This window comes from Mesocricetus auratus, unplaced genomic scaffold, assembly GCF_017639785.1.
Source record: "Mesocricetus auratus isolate SY011 unplaced genomic scaffold, BCM_Maur_2.0 Super-Scaffold_100009, whole genome shotgun sequence".
Taxonomy (NCBI): domain Eukaryota; kingdom Metazoa; phylum Chordata; class Mammalia; order Rodentia; family Cricetidae; genus Mesocricetus; species Mesocricetus auratus.
This window is the reverse complement of record NW_024429193.1, coordinates 49,404,882-49,418,882: the sequence shown is the minus strand read 5'-3', so window position 1 is coordinate 49,418,882 and position 14,001 is coordinate 49,404,882. Positions and strand designations below refer to the sequence as shown.

Below are 14,001 nucleotides of genomic sequence, written 5' to 3'. Positions count from 1 at the left end.
GGCAACCAAAGTTCAGCCATAAAATTTCACATGAAGTTAGACAAATAAAAGCAACTCCACAAAATTGTCCTTCACATGTATGCCTACCATATACACACATTTTCATGTGATGAATGTTGTTTTTATGTCTGGGCACCATGTGCATTCCTTGTGCCCAACGTCAGAGGAGAGTATCAGATTCCCAGGAATTGGAGTTACAGATAGCTGTGAGTTGCCATGTGAGTGCTGGAAATGGAAGCTGTGTCCTCTGGAAGAACAACCACTACCCTTAACCATTAGGGTTTCTCTTCAGTTCCAATTTTAAAAACAAAATCAAACACCAACCAAAAAAGAAAAAAAGTAAACAAACCCAAAAAGAATATATTCATAATCTTTATAGGAAATCTGAAATGCTAATTTCCCTGAGCCCATTAATGCATGCGTGTACACTTGCACATATAAACACACACAGAAATTCTTTCAATCTCCAGACTTCAGTTCTATTTTCATGTTAATATCTGATTAACTCAAGATACCTCGGTAAGTTTCTTGTTATGTTTCACTTAGTCAAGACACACAACTTTTCTGGTGTCACTTTAGAATTTCTTCCCGGCAAACTCTGTGTGCCATGTGTGTGCATGTGTTGGCTTTAGTGTCTGAGAATCAAACCTAGGGCCTTATGCACTCTATGCCCAGTGCTCAGCCACTGGGCTATATCCCCAATCCTTGTTGATGAGGGAAAATCAAATACTAAGCAAGAGTGAGTACCTTGAAGAAATAAAAGATTATGAAACTGCTACTTGATGACAATATTTGGCTAGTTCATTTTGCAACAGGATCCTGCCATATAATACTGCAGACTGGCCTTGAACTCTGCTCTGCCTCGTAAGTGCTAAGATTAGAGGCATGTGCCACAGCACCTAGGAAACAACTTTCAATTACAGTATTTAGTTTTGTACTGATTACTCAAACAGTTTTGCGCTCATCTTCTAGAGGTTCCTCTTCTCAGCTCTGAAACACAACATTTTTTGACCTCCTACCTATACTTCTTTTCAAGTACCATCTTTTCTCATTCTTCAAACATATGACCTGGTTTATAACTCAGCACTCTATGCTCTCAGTACAGTATTATCCAAAGCAGAGCCCACTGACCAGCAAATAGCAGAATTATCTGAGGAACCTATGAAGGAATAAACTCCTAGATCATGCTGGTCCCAACAAATCTCAAAGTAGACAGAATGGAGACACAACAAGCCTATTTCACAGATACTGCAAATGTTAGTACAGTATCACTTGTAATTAACTGCCAACACATTTTCTTAAGCTTACAGTTTTAATCCTATCCTTGGCCTGGGGCGGGGGGGAAGTAGTGAGGCAAAATTAATGATCTTGAGAGCCCTAAAGGTATGGTTAGAATCCTAGGCCCACAGCATCAGATTAGAATATAGAAAACTTAATGTGTGTACAGCGCTCTGCAGAATGCTTGCGTTATGTATTTATATTTAGTAAGTGGCTGCCATCAATAGCATGCAACTGATTATCCATCTCCACTCCTACTTCCTCAAATTTGTTTGCTCTTTGGAATTTCCTATTTCTGTTGACCCAATCATCATATTACTTTTCCAGGATTTAGTCTGTTTTATCTCTTCCATTCACCAAATTACTATATTCTTATTCTTGTGTCTGCCTAACTTGTCCATCACAAATTTCCTCTACCATTCCACATTCTCTTTCAACACTTTTGCTAAACCTTTCTTAACCATCCCAACTTCAGAAACCTATTCATATGGTCATATCCACTATCACCCAAAAAATAAAATAAAATCCTTAGCAACACATCTGTTACACCTTTTCTATTATCTTAAACTCTAATAAACTTTTCCCTGGTGGTTGACTATGTATCTCTTTATACCTAGTTCCTTCATTAGTGAATAAACTGTTACAGTGGAAGAAACTACCTGATATTTTTTTCATTTCCTACTCTCAGACTCTTGGTTCCTAATAAACATTCAATATTCAAACTATTAAAAACTTCAGTGGGAAGATGAATATTATATTCACTTGAGTTGAAGCATAGTTGAAGCTCACAACCCTTTTTTTTTTCTGCCAAGACTGAGCTTGTCTGAAGTTTGAAGGCAATTTGCCATTCAATAAATCCCTGTTAAGAATTTAAAAATAGGGGGGCTGTTAAGAGCAATTAAGGCCGGGCGTTGGTGGTGCACGCCTTTAATCCCAGCACTCGGGAGGCAGAGGTAGGAGGATCTTTGTGAGTTCGAGGCCAGCCTGGTCTACAGAGCGAGTTCCAGGACAGCCTCCAAAGCCACAGAGAAACCCTGTCTCGAAAAACCAAAAAAAAAAAAAAAAAAAAAAAGAGCAATTAAGAGCACTGACCTCCTCCAGAGGACCAGGTTCCAATTCCCAGCACCCACATGGCAGTTCACAACAGTCTGTAACTTCAGTTCATCCCCAATACCCTTACACAGACATACATGCAGCCAAAAATAGCAAAACACATAAAAAAAAAGAATTTAAAACATTTAAACTAGATTCAAGTTATTAATAAGATGTTGTGAAGCCAGATGTGGTGTCACATGCCTGTAATCTTAGCACTTAGAGAAGCAGAGGCAGGAGGACCTTGAGTTTGAGACCAGTCTGGGCTTCATAAACAAGAAGACAGTTTGTAACCAACTGATTTAAGCTATGGAAATAGCAAATTATAAAATCTAGGTTGTTTTACTTAAGGCAATACTTTCAATTTAACCATCATTGCTAAGCTTTTAAAAATAAACTCAAATTAATTCAGAATTGTCCTAGGACAATATGCTACAACTAGATTATTCTAAAGACACTGGGAAACCATACAAATAGATTAAAAGAGCAGTTTCCAAATTTTAAAGTCAGACATTCCATCAGTTAATTTTCCTTCAAGGCAGATTAAGAATAATTTCATGAATACCATTATGTGTTATACCGTGTACCTTCCCATTTTGCATATGGTATTATATAATACATTAAAAATGCTGATTTGAAACACTTTGCTCTCCTTGAGATGAAGTCTGAGACGTCAGAAAGTTAAACATGTAGAAGTGCATAAGCAATGCAACATAATCTTCCTAACTACCCATAGTTATTTAAAATAGTTGACTACTGATAAACTACTTAAAAGACTAGCAAGAGAGAAAATGCAATGAAAACTGGCATTTCCAACAGGTATAAACTATTTAGATGTACAAAGAGTTCAATTAGCAAAGCCTAAAGTAAACCATCTCATAAGCAAACTTGGGTTAAAACAACTGAAAAGGCCTGGTTTTCTCATTTTGTCCTTCTCACTGTATCAGTGCTTTAAGCAGTTTTTATCAGATATTTAAGCTGTGCTGCTAAACCATCCATGGAGCCCAAAGAAACCTATGGGGGGAAAGTAAGCCAGTGCAGACTAGCTCCTGCAGTTACCAGATTCTCTAAATCTATGAACAATTAAAAACTTCTGATGCCACTTGAAGCAAAGTGAAGAAGTTGTATGATATACAAAGAAAGCTGTGCTTGCCCACATTTGATTAATGTGCACCGAGGACCCTCAGACTACTAGGATAACTGGACAATGAAAATGGTGAAGACTAAGGTCAGACTTTTCAACACTGCCTATTCATTTCCCTCAAGTTGCAGTTGTCTCAATTTCATAGTCAATCTCTTTGAGAGACAAGACAAAAAAAATACATAAAACCATTTTGGATATAGTATCTGTAATTTCCATAAAAATATCCTCATTGTTTTGATAGCCAGAAGTCCTCTTGCACCATTAATCACAATAAAGGGTGAACACCAAGGTTAATGGCAACTGTAAAACTTTTAACACACCAAGGCTCCCACATTAAAATATTTTTTCAGATGATAAAATATACTCAAAAATAAAATACAAAATTATCAAGTACAAAGTTGCAGAATTTTGCAAACACCTAAGTGAGGGGAAGGCACTTGTTAGCAGCAGTGTCTAGAGACTTCCAAGAGAAACATAACCAAAGCATTAAACAACCCTCACCCTAGGAATTATATTTTTGACCTCTAAAAAAACCCTCTTACCTGTTTACAAGTTTATACAGCTGTTTACCACTGGAACACCACCTTGCAGAGTATAACCGTGGCATCCTTGGTTGATAATCACCTGTTGCCTAGCAATCATCATCCCGCATGGAGACAAGACAGCACTAGGGCTCTTCCATCCGAGGTTAAAATTCAAAACAAGCCCAAACAAGCCTGCATGTCAAGGTGGTCTTCGTCTGCAACTAGTTAAGTTTAAAACTGGCAAACAACCATGGTGTCTGAAGCCAAAGGTGCAGAATTGCTGGCTTCCTCTTGAACTCCAGCGTTGTCACTGTGCACTGAAGTATTCTGCTGCAAACAGGGGAGTTTTTCTCCTGTACTGGGAACAGGCTTCCAAAGCTCAAGAGCCCCTGTACAGGATAATGCAGGAACTAAAGGCAAACACTTTCTCCTCCTTAAGGATGCCTCCATTTTTTTCCTCACAATCTGTACTACCAACCGAAGTGACCGGGCCTGAGTGTGCGTTCGTACCTATGAAACCGTCACGATGCATGCACATCCAAGGCATGTGGAACCACAGGTCAAATAAGGCACAGATACCAAGTAACGGTTCTAATTACAAACGCTAGCTCTCAGGAACTCTTCATCCATTCAGAACTAAACCCATCATCACTGCATAACTCTGGTAAGAAGCCCCTGGAGATGGAGGAGCTCCTCAAATGTGTCAGGAAAGGTTTTATTAACATCATCATTAACACTTAAAAAGCAACCGGAGCATTTCTCCTTCTTTTGGCAATTTGGTGCAAATGTTAAAAGTGCAAGATAATGCAATTTCAAACTTTTCTTCAAATTAAAAAATGAAACTAAAGCCAAACGTGATGGGTGAACAAAATAAATCAAAACTTAAATTTCAGGAACTCCAGCTCTTCAAACCAGCAAAGCCCCAGACTCGAGCACTGTGGTGAGGCTTAGAGTGCTTGCCCCAGCTTCTTGCGCGCCAGCAAACAGCACCCTCATCGTGTTGAGGACCGAGAAGCAAAGGATCCCCTTCACTGCAAACAAAGGGGGTCACTGTAACACTATGATCCTTCAGAATTGACACACCGTGATAGTCAAAATGAAATTGATGGTCTCCCTGCTTCTTGCTCAAGACATACAAGATCTGAGCAGCAGCAAGCACCCCCTCCGCTGCAAACAAAGGGGTCAAGGTTTGTCGTCAATTCACTTCCAAGCAGAAAAACATTTTCCTCAAAAGAAACAATTTATTTAGAATAAAACAAAAGCAGCTCAACTGTGAGCCCATGTTTGAGTGACAGCTACTTTTAAGCTGTGTGAGCCATAAAAAGGGTTTTTCTTTACTTTTCCAGAAATCTTGTGTACACAGCACAAAGCAAAGAGGTCATTTTTTCCACTTAAAACACCGGCATTGGCATCACAATAGCAGATACACAATGTTAAGCTGCCATTTTAGTAAAATGCACAAAATACTAAACAGATTAGCTTTCTTCCATCAGAGAGGCCCATGTAAACTCCACATAAGCCACAACTTCTCTTCAAAAAGGTCCATTAGAGCTTTGAATTCCGTATCTTCATCCGCTGTTCACCAGTTTTGCTTGCGGGAGGGGGAAAAAAAGGTTATTCAGTACAAACGTTTACAGTATTAAAAATATATATATTTCCCCTATGCCATTATAGATGAACATAGTATTAACAAGACCTTCCTGAATAGTCCACTTTAACTTCAAAAAGCACCAATAATATCCACTGGCACAAACCTTGAAATGAATGAATTTACTATATGAATACACAAATAACAAGTAGGAACAGTAGAATTTGATCTATATTTTTGAAAGACTGTCATCAAGAATTATAAGACTGAAAATATCCTTTATCCTCAAATAACTGACTAAACACATGGCCAAATATTCAGGAAAAGCAAATTTATGACCAACTTATAATTAACCAACATCTTCCAAATATAACTAAAAAAGTGTAACAATAGAAAGATGGAGTTTAGACAAACTTTCAACCCCTCTATGCTTATTTTATAATTTATATGGAGACAAAGATTATTACTCCATGACTGCAGAAAGGGGTCAAAGCTACAAAGCCATTTACAAACCACCTTTTTTTATGTCACCAAGACAGTAGGTGTTACTTTCTGTTAAGAAAACACATACAATTTGCTAAATAGTCAGAAAACACTTTAGTACTCATACTTTTCAATTCTGTTCAAATTATACACATAAGAACTCTTCATCAAACTTAACATTTTACTGTAGTTACCTGAAATCATTCCCCACCGTTAAGGATATCACTCTTACTACAAAGTTAACAGGCCTTACTTTGTTTTTTGTTCTCACGCCTTACTCTTATTTCAAAAATCAGACGTTATGACAACACAGAAGAAAAATTCCAGAAATTGTCTCCAATTTTTCCCCACATTAAGTCATTAAGGCCCTTTTTCATAGAGAATCTCATAATTCTGTTACCAAAGAAGTCTTAGTAAATGGTTCTTATATGGATATAAACTACAGTTCAAGCTATGTCTGCAAAATGAGCAATTTTACCAGCAAAAGAAAAAGTAGTCAGTGAACATAGTTTTTAAATAAACCTGGAAATGTCTGGCTCTGAAAAACACCAAAACACCTTTATCTCTTTGTATCAAATAGCTAAGTGAATCAAGTCACAAAGAGAGTAAGTATATCACCCTCAAAATATAAGTAAAGCTTAAAGGAAAACTATCTTCAGTTTGATGGTATATGAGTACACGTTAAAAATTTAGGTTTCTGCATGAAAAATTCTTTACCTAAGGAGTCCCTATTACAACCAGCAAAATACTCCTCAATTAAGCAGAACCATTTGCTAGAAGCTGAGTGATTGTTTAACTTTCCATAAACTTTGAAGCTGTGATCATAAAGTCTTAATTTTATTTTTACCAGTATATTCAATAAATAGCATACTTGAGAAACTTTCTTTCCATTCATTTTAGAAGAAAAAAAAAAGTTAAACTACTAGTTATTAAAGAAAGAAAACCAAAAAAAAAAGAAAAAAGAAAAAAGAAAAAAAATGTGCTGTTAAAATGAATATCCAGAGGCCAGAAGAGGTTGTTGGATCTCCTGGGGGACTAGGTGCTGGAAACCAAACCTGGTCCTCTGGAAGAGCAGCCAGCACGTGATATGCAGACGTGCATGCAGGCAAAACACCCATATGCATAAAATAATGCTTTAAAAATTCTAAGAGAATATCCAATATGGGATTCTGATACAGCTAATGAGATTTAGCAACAGTTTTAAGCTTTCAAGCAAATTCTGAAGGTTTAAGTAGCTAATTGACAGATATTATGAACCTGCACAAACAAGAGTGGGCAACACAAATAGATGATGGCACTTTGAAGGTAAGCACCAAACTAATTTACATAATACATCTATTTGGAAATGGCATACAGCCACTGTTTCAAAAACACTGAAGCATTAATTGATCAGATCTAACAAAACAACATGGAGTAAAAATCAGTACTCTTGAATAAGGTGTTAACCAACAATGTTTTTAAAAAAGGAAAACCATCACAACATATTTAATAGTAAAATTAGATGTCACAGACTTCACTCTGTAACAGCAAAATCATTTGCCCAACTATCTTATCAAAAATATTAAAAGGTTAATGGCTAGTGAAATTATTTAAACTAGAAAAAAAAATCTAACTACCTAACTAAAACTGTACTTAAACTCCATGTACACTGACTATACTTGCATCAGCTTCTGAATAGATGTCTATTTCATGCCAACTACTGTTTTTGGAAACAAAAGACACTCAAAGTCTTTTAGATTTCAAGACCAAAGTCTTGTAGATTTCAGGTAGTTTTCCTATAGGCACACCAAGGGCCTTTGTGCTCATAAGCCTAGTACATTCTTTTTCTCAAAAGCCTCCAAATTATAATAAAAATTATAAATAGTGAAAAACAAAAGTATGATGTAATAGGTGACAAGGCTCTCAGACTGACATGAATTACACACCTGTCACAATGAAAAATTAAAATCATTTAACATTTTTCTGGGTTATTATTGATGCTATTTTCAAATCTACCAGCTTTGATAACAGAAAGAAAATAGTTGGGCTCTGCAAGGCTTTGAGTAAGTCACTTTCACAGAATACAAAAACAACCATGATCCAAAACTCAAGTTCCTAATCATAACCAAATATCAGACCCTACTTGAAATCCTCAGTACTTAAGTTGAGGAAGAAAATCGTATTTAATAATGGCCTTAGACATCACTAGTGGTGGCAGAAGAGCACATAAAACAAACAAACAAACAATACTATTGTAAAGTAGCTGAAGCCCTTATTAATTACCAGATGTCATGTCATCCTCAGCTTTTTACTTTGGGTGGGGGTGGGCAGTTCTGAGCAGGTGTTTAATTTTTTTAAATTACAGGTACCTGAGAAATCAAAATTAAAAAAGGGCTTTCTAACACTGACATTTCAAACCTCTACAGTCAGAAAGCAGTCAAAATATTAGACATTAAATTTCAAAGATGTTCAAAACACTGTCAATAATGTAATGCCACTACTCCAGTTTAAATATGAAGATAAAACATGAAGGAATTTTCTTCAAATATGTCAAGGGCATTTTACAATAACCTTAAAAAAACCTGTAATGCAGATGTTTGATTAAATGTCCACGGAGGTGGGGGGGATTTAACTTATAAGCCTGCAGACAGCTGTTCTTTCTATTACTGGAATCAGAAATTTCTTAAATGAATACAAAAAACTTCATTTTTGGTTTTGAAGTATACACAATTAAAATTGTATTTGCTACACTCCTCAAAGTCAATAAAAACACCACTAACTTACCAAAAAACTTCTCATTTTAAAAGCACTTACTCATTTCTTGCAGACCAGCTTAAGATGTAAATGGTTTATAACACAAGCCTCAATTTTTACCAATTACTGCTACATACACAGGATACAAAACTCAAAAACTAATGACATAAATGTTAAAGCAAACTTTCTGGGAATAAACTATTTAAAGAAAAATACTCAAATACCTGATTAAAATAATTGAACTTTGCAATACCTGATTAATGCTTCTAGTATAGGATCTATCTATGCACCAATCACACTATTTTTTTTTCAGTACAAAAGGCTCTTTTCTCCAAATTATGATTCTAAAAATTGTAGGTTTTATCATTTTGAGGACTTTTTTTTTTTAATCAAGAGACTGAAAAAGAAAAAAAAACAGAAAAAGAAAAGTAATTTCTAATTAAAGCAAATCCATCTTCTTGCTACCTTCAGGGCATCTCTTTCACTTAAAATAGCTAAATTGCCCCAATATCTATTTTAAGGAGGTTTACAAAAATATATATATAAAAAAACCAACTAAACTAATTGAAAGAAATTTATCTGATGCTGTATCCCATTACATATCACAAAACAAGGAACCATGTCAAAATAGTAAATACAAGTTACACATGGACTTTTAGGACGCACCACGAACAATGATCATGACCAGGTAATCTTCTTCAGATTTGGCCAGTGCCTTGGCAGGGGAATCCAGGAACTGCTGAGAGAACTCACAAGGTGGGAAGGCATGAAGAACCCCTGTGTTCTCCTTGTCTTTGTTGCCTCCCACAGGGAGACTGATCACCCCAGCTGCCTGCTTTTGCTTTAAATAGGACACAAGGTTCCTAAGTGGCCTCTGTGTAGAGGTGGCAGTGTCTGATGTGGCCGACGAAGAGGAGGATCGGCTGTCAGAACTTCCAGGTACAGCCAGAAGTATGGCATAACCATTGGGCCCTGCCACTTTGATGCGCCGAGTTACTTCATCCAACTTGGGCTGGTCCAAACGGAGACGCTGAGTGATCTTGAGCTGGGCTACTTTGCCTCCAGTTGAACCTTCCACAAGTAGACTGCTAGCAACTTGGAGGTCACCCTGCAATAGATGCATGTTGGAAGGGAAGTTGCTGTTCTTCAGTAGAAGCATGCCCTGCCAAGCCAAACAGAGTTTGGGAGAGGATGCTGCCACAGGAGCTGTCCCTCCATCCTGTTTCTGGGAAGGCGCTTTCTGCTTTGATGATGAAGCACTGGCACTGGGTGCGTTGCCATCAGAGCGTTCTTCCTTTTTCAGAGGGTTTTTTCCCTCTGTGGGAGCAGCTGTCCGGTGCTTCCTATCCCGTTCAGCTGACGCAGAGTTTTTACGGTCTCGCTTGTCATTCTGGCTCTTCTCCAAACTGCCCCGTCTATCTCTGATTGGAGAGGGCCTTTCCAAAAGAAGAAGACGAGAAGATCGATCGTTGTCACTGTTGTAGCGATCTCTGTTACTGCTCAGTTCTGGACTTCGGTCAGGAGAAGGAGTGCAGTGACGTTTTCGTGGCCGGTCACTCTCAGGTGATCTATCCAGATGCCGTCCCCCACTTTCCTCAGGCAGCCGTCGCTTCCTTGGCTGGTCCCTGCTGCTGGGCAAATCCCGATCACCTCTGTCCCTGTCCAGTGACCATCCATCCCTCCTTCGATCCAAGCTATCCAGTGGCTCATAAGCAGTCACAGCACTAGCTGCAGCACGAGCACTGCGTTCTCGAACTGGTGGTGGGGGTGGCACCCAATCAGAATCAGTATAAAGGTCCCGATCACGATCTCTGTATAGTAAGGGTGGTGTCCTATCCCGAGCACTCCTCAAAGGGTCAGGTGCTCGATGTCCAAAAGTATCTGTCACTAGTTCATAATGTGTCAAGGGTAGAGGCTGAAGATATTGCTGCTGGTAACGATGCTCTGTGTCTGCAAAGTCTACTCTAAGGCGACGATCTGGGCCACCGAGTGGGAATCCACGCATATGGGTCCAGGCAGCATGAGCTGCATCCAAGCTTTCATACTGTATATATGCCCAACTATCACCCTTTCGGTAGTCAATGGTTCGTATGGTGCCAAATCGATCAAATTCTCGTGCCAGGGCAGCAAGAGGCACCCAAGGTCCCAGGCCACCCACCCAAAGTCGGGTAGTGGGTGTGGCTTTACCATAACCAATCTTGATTGGATTCCGGATTATAATTTTGCCAGACATTGCAAGTTTGGCCCTGTGAGACATGTCTAGATTCTCAAATTTGAGAAAACCATAGGTACTGGTCTGGCCACGAGAAGGCCTCTTAATGTCCACTTCTGTGATGACTCCAAACCGATCAAAAGCCCTTCTTAGATCATTTTCTGTCACAGTGATGTCTAAGTTGCCCAAGAAAAGTGTCCGGTTGGCCCGCTGATCATCCTCGGGTGAGATCTCATCCACCTCTCGGAAAGGAGCAGCACCTGCTCCAGCCCCCACCCTTGGTTCAAGACTGTAAGCCGGGCGCACTCTGTCATAGAACGGATAGTCTCGCTCTCTTTCCAGCTCTCGGGGCAATGGTGGTGGGGGCGGAGGCGGCAGGCGGCCAAGAGCCAACTGCTGCAACCGGTAGTCTCTGTATCCCAAAGCAGCACCGCCAGGGGAAAGCGATCTCTGACCTCCACCTCCTCCAGGGGCGTGCCTGTGGCTGCCCACCGAGGTTCCGACCACGCTGGACGACGGAGGGTAAGTATCTTTGTCTAGCGGGGAGCGGCTGCGGCGCCGGCTCACGTACACGGCTTCTATCTTCAGAGGCCGGTCGTAGAGCACCAGGCGGCCTCTGGCATGCTTGGCCGCCCTCGCGTCCTCTGGCCTCCGGAAGTTCACAAAGGCCACCCGCTCATCCCCGCTGCCAGAACCCGAGAGATGACTGATCTTGACACTTACATCACCGAAGCGTTTGAACTCGTGGAACAGTCCGTCCTCCACCGCCTCGTCACTCAGCTGGGACCCCAATTCGCTTATCTTCAGGGTCTTGTACTCCACGCCGTCCCCGCCGCCAGGCGCGGAGGAGGCGGCCCCAGAGGAACGTGACTCCCCGCCTCCGCCCCGGGAGCTGCTGCGCGACTCGCCCCCGCCGGAGGAATTTTTGGTGCTCGGGGAGCTGTAACTATGCAGGCGGCTGCTGGAGCTGCCCCCTCCGGTGTCATACTCGCGGCTGCCACCTCGGCTGCTGGACTTGTCCAGGTGAAGGCTCCGCCGCGACCCGCCGCTGTCCGTCTTCCCGCTGCTGCTCCCATTGCTGCCGCCGGAGCCCCCTAACTTCTTGCTCCGTTCCCCGCGGGAGCTGGAGTCCTCGCCGCCACGGGAGCGCTTGGGCTTCACCGGCGAGCGCTCCTTTCCTTTCATTGTCGAGGGTCGCCGGAGGTCGTCTCTGCGGAGCTGACTAACCCGCCACCCCGCGCTCGTTTCACACAGCGGACTCGCACGCCGCCATCTTGGACTCCGCCGCGGCAAAGGCTCCCGCCCCGCAGACCTCATTGGTCAATTAGTTCACTCTTCAGCCTTCTCATTGGAAAAACTATTTGTCCGTCTTTACATCTCCCCGCGCTCCGGGAAGGCGCCCGCCTCGACGCTGTTATTGGATTCCCAACGCCCTAATCGGAGGAGCTCATTGGTTATATTCGTTGTCTATCTTAACGGTTCCTCGCGCCAGCCGTAGCTCCGCCCCTCGCCCCTCATGATCACCTGACCCAGAGCCTAGAGGCGTTGATTGGACAAAAAGTCTGCCCTGTAACGGTACTTCCAGCGCGGCGAAAGCGGCGAGCCCACCCTCTCTGCCCGTTCATTGGCTTGTGACCACGTCCTTTAACCCACTACTTGGGAAGTGTGGCCATCGGCTCTTGCGTTTTTTTTTTTTTCTGAAAACTTGGCTCTCCCCAGTCTCGCGAGACACAAAGAGCTCGCTCGCTCGCCCTCTCGCTCTCTTTCGACCCCAGCCTTCCAACTTCTCCGGCGGCTGAAAGAATTTTAAATCTGATTGGATGTTGACGAGGAAACTGATAGGGTAAAAGCGCTGTCCATCACTTACTTAAAGGAGTAGGCCCCTAAACCGAGGCGTCTGAAGGTGAAAGACGAGAACACGCGCTTGCTGTGCGACGTCACTTAGCTGTCGCGAGATGGTGACAGTGAGCCAGGCCCGCCTCCCCGCGCTTTCGGCGTTCTCTTAAACATTTGTCAGGTCCCACGGCGTCCTTGGCTGCGCTTCGGTCCTTCGAGTCTGGAACTTGCAGGCTCCGCACGGTCCGATGTGGGCCGGACAATGGGCTGGGCGACCCCTCCGGCTCTGGGCCCTCGATCCCCTTAGGCAGCTGTCCCGGGAAGTCCAGCCGACACCATCTTAGTTAGCAGCCTGAAAAGGCCCCACCCCCGTGCGCGAGAAAACGCCTGCCCGGGTCTGTGCTGCTGGCTGGGGCGGTGAGTTCAGGGTTCACTGAGCCTCGGGTCACGCTGACGCCCTGGGCGGTACCGAGTCACTGCCCGCCCGCGGACATAGGGAACTGCGCCGCGGAAGCCTGGCCGCTCTGGCCGCCCGAGGGCTCGCGGTAACCTGTGCTCACAGCCTCCCGGCTGCTGGTCCGAGCTGCAGGGCTACTGCAGGCCTTCCCTGGCGCCTGTTTTAGGTTGTGAATCCTTGTAGGGTTTGCTTTTATAAAAGCTGAGGAGCATAATATCGCTGTGCTTGGCTTTAATATGTAATGCTTCTCGCTGTGCGGACACATTAGATTTTCTCTGGTTTCTTGTGCCTCAACACCGATTAATTCATACTGGGATCCAGTAATACGGGCACCCTGCTACCTCCCTCGATCACCTCCTTTAAGTCTTTTTTTTTTTTTTTTTTTTTTTTTTGGTTTTTACGAGACAGGGTTTCTCTGTATTGTTTTGGAGGCTGACGGCCCATCCTTTAATCCCAGCACTCGGGAGGCAGAGGCTGTGAGTTCGAGGCTGGGCTTTAATTGCTTTACTTATGCTTTAATTGATAATTACAAAGATTGCCCTCAGGGACAGAGCTGAGGAACTAGAATTAGCAAGAAACTTGATTTTTTTTTGGGGGGGGTTTCGAGACAGGGTTTCTCTGTGGCTTTGGAGGCTGTCTTGGAACTAGCTCTTG

General features: G+C 42.4%; 1 protein-coding gene across 1 annotated transcript; it reads right to left on the bottom strand.

Annotated features, from left to right (window-relative positions):
- Positions 1–5,259: 5,259 nt before the first annotated feature.
- On the bottom strand, positions 5,260–13,309 carry Rbm15 (RNA binding motif protein 15). The gene is made up of 2 exons (XM_005076601.4): positions 9,509–13,309; positions 5,260–5,629 (listed from the first exon to the last, which is right to left on the bottom strand). Exons 1-2 carry the CDS (start codon positions 12,369–12,371, stop codon positions 5,607–5,609), a joined length of 2,886 nt encoding a protein of 961 aa, XP_005076658.1. The 5' UTR covers positions 12,372–13,309; the 3' UTR covers positions 5,260–5,606.
- Positions 13,310–14,001: the final 692 nt, after the last annotated feature.

Coding starts and splice junctions, on each gene's coding strand:
- Rbm15 (XM_005076601.4), bottom strand. CDS start 12,371: ATGAGGTCTGCGGGGCGGGAGCCTTTGCCGCGGCGGAGTCCAAGATGG. Junction 5,630..9,508: donor GGTCATGATCATTGTTCGTG/GTGCGTCCTAAA, acceptor CCCTCCCGCAAG/CAAAACTGGTGAACAGCGGA.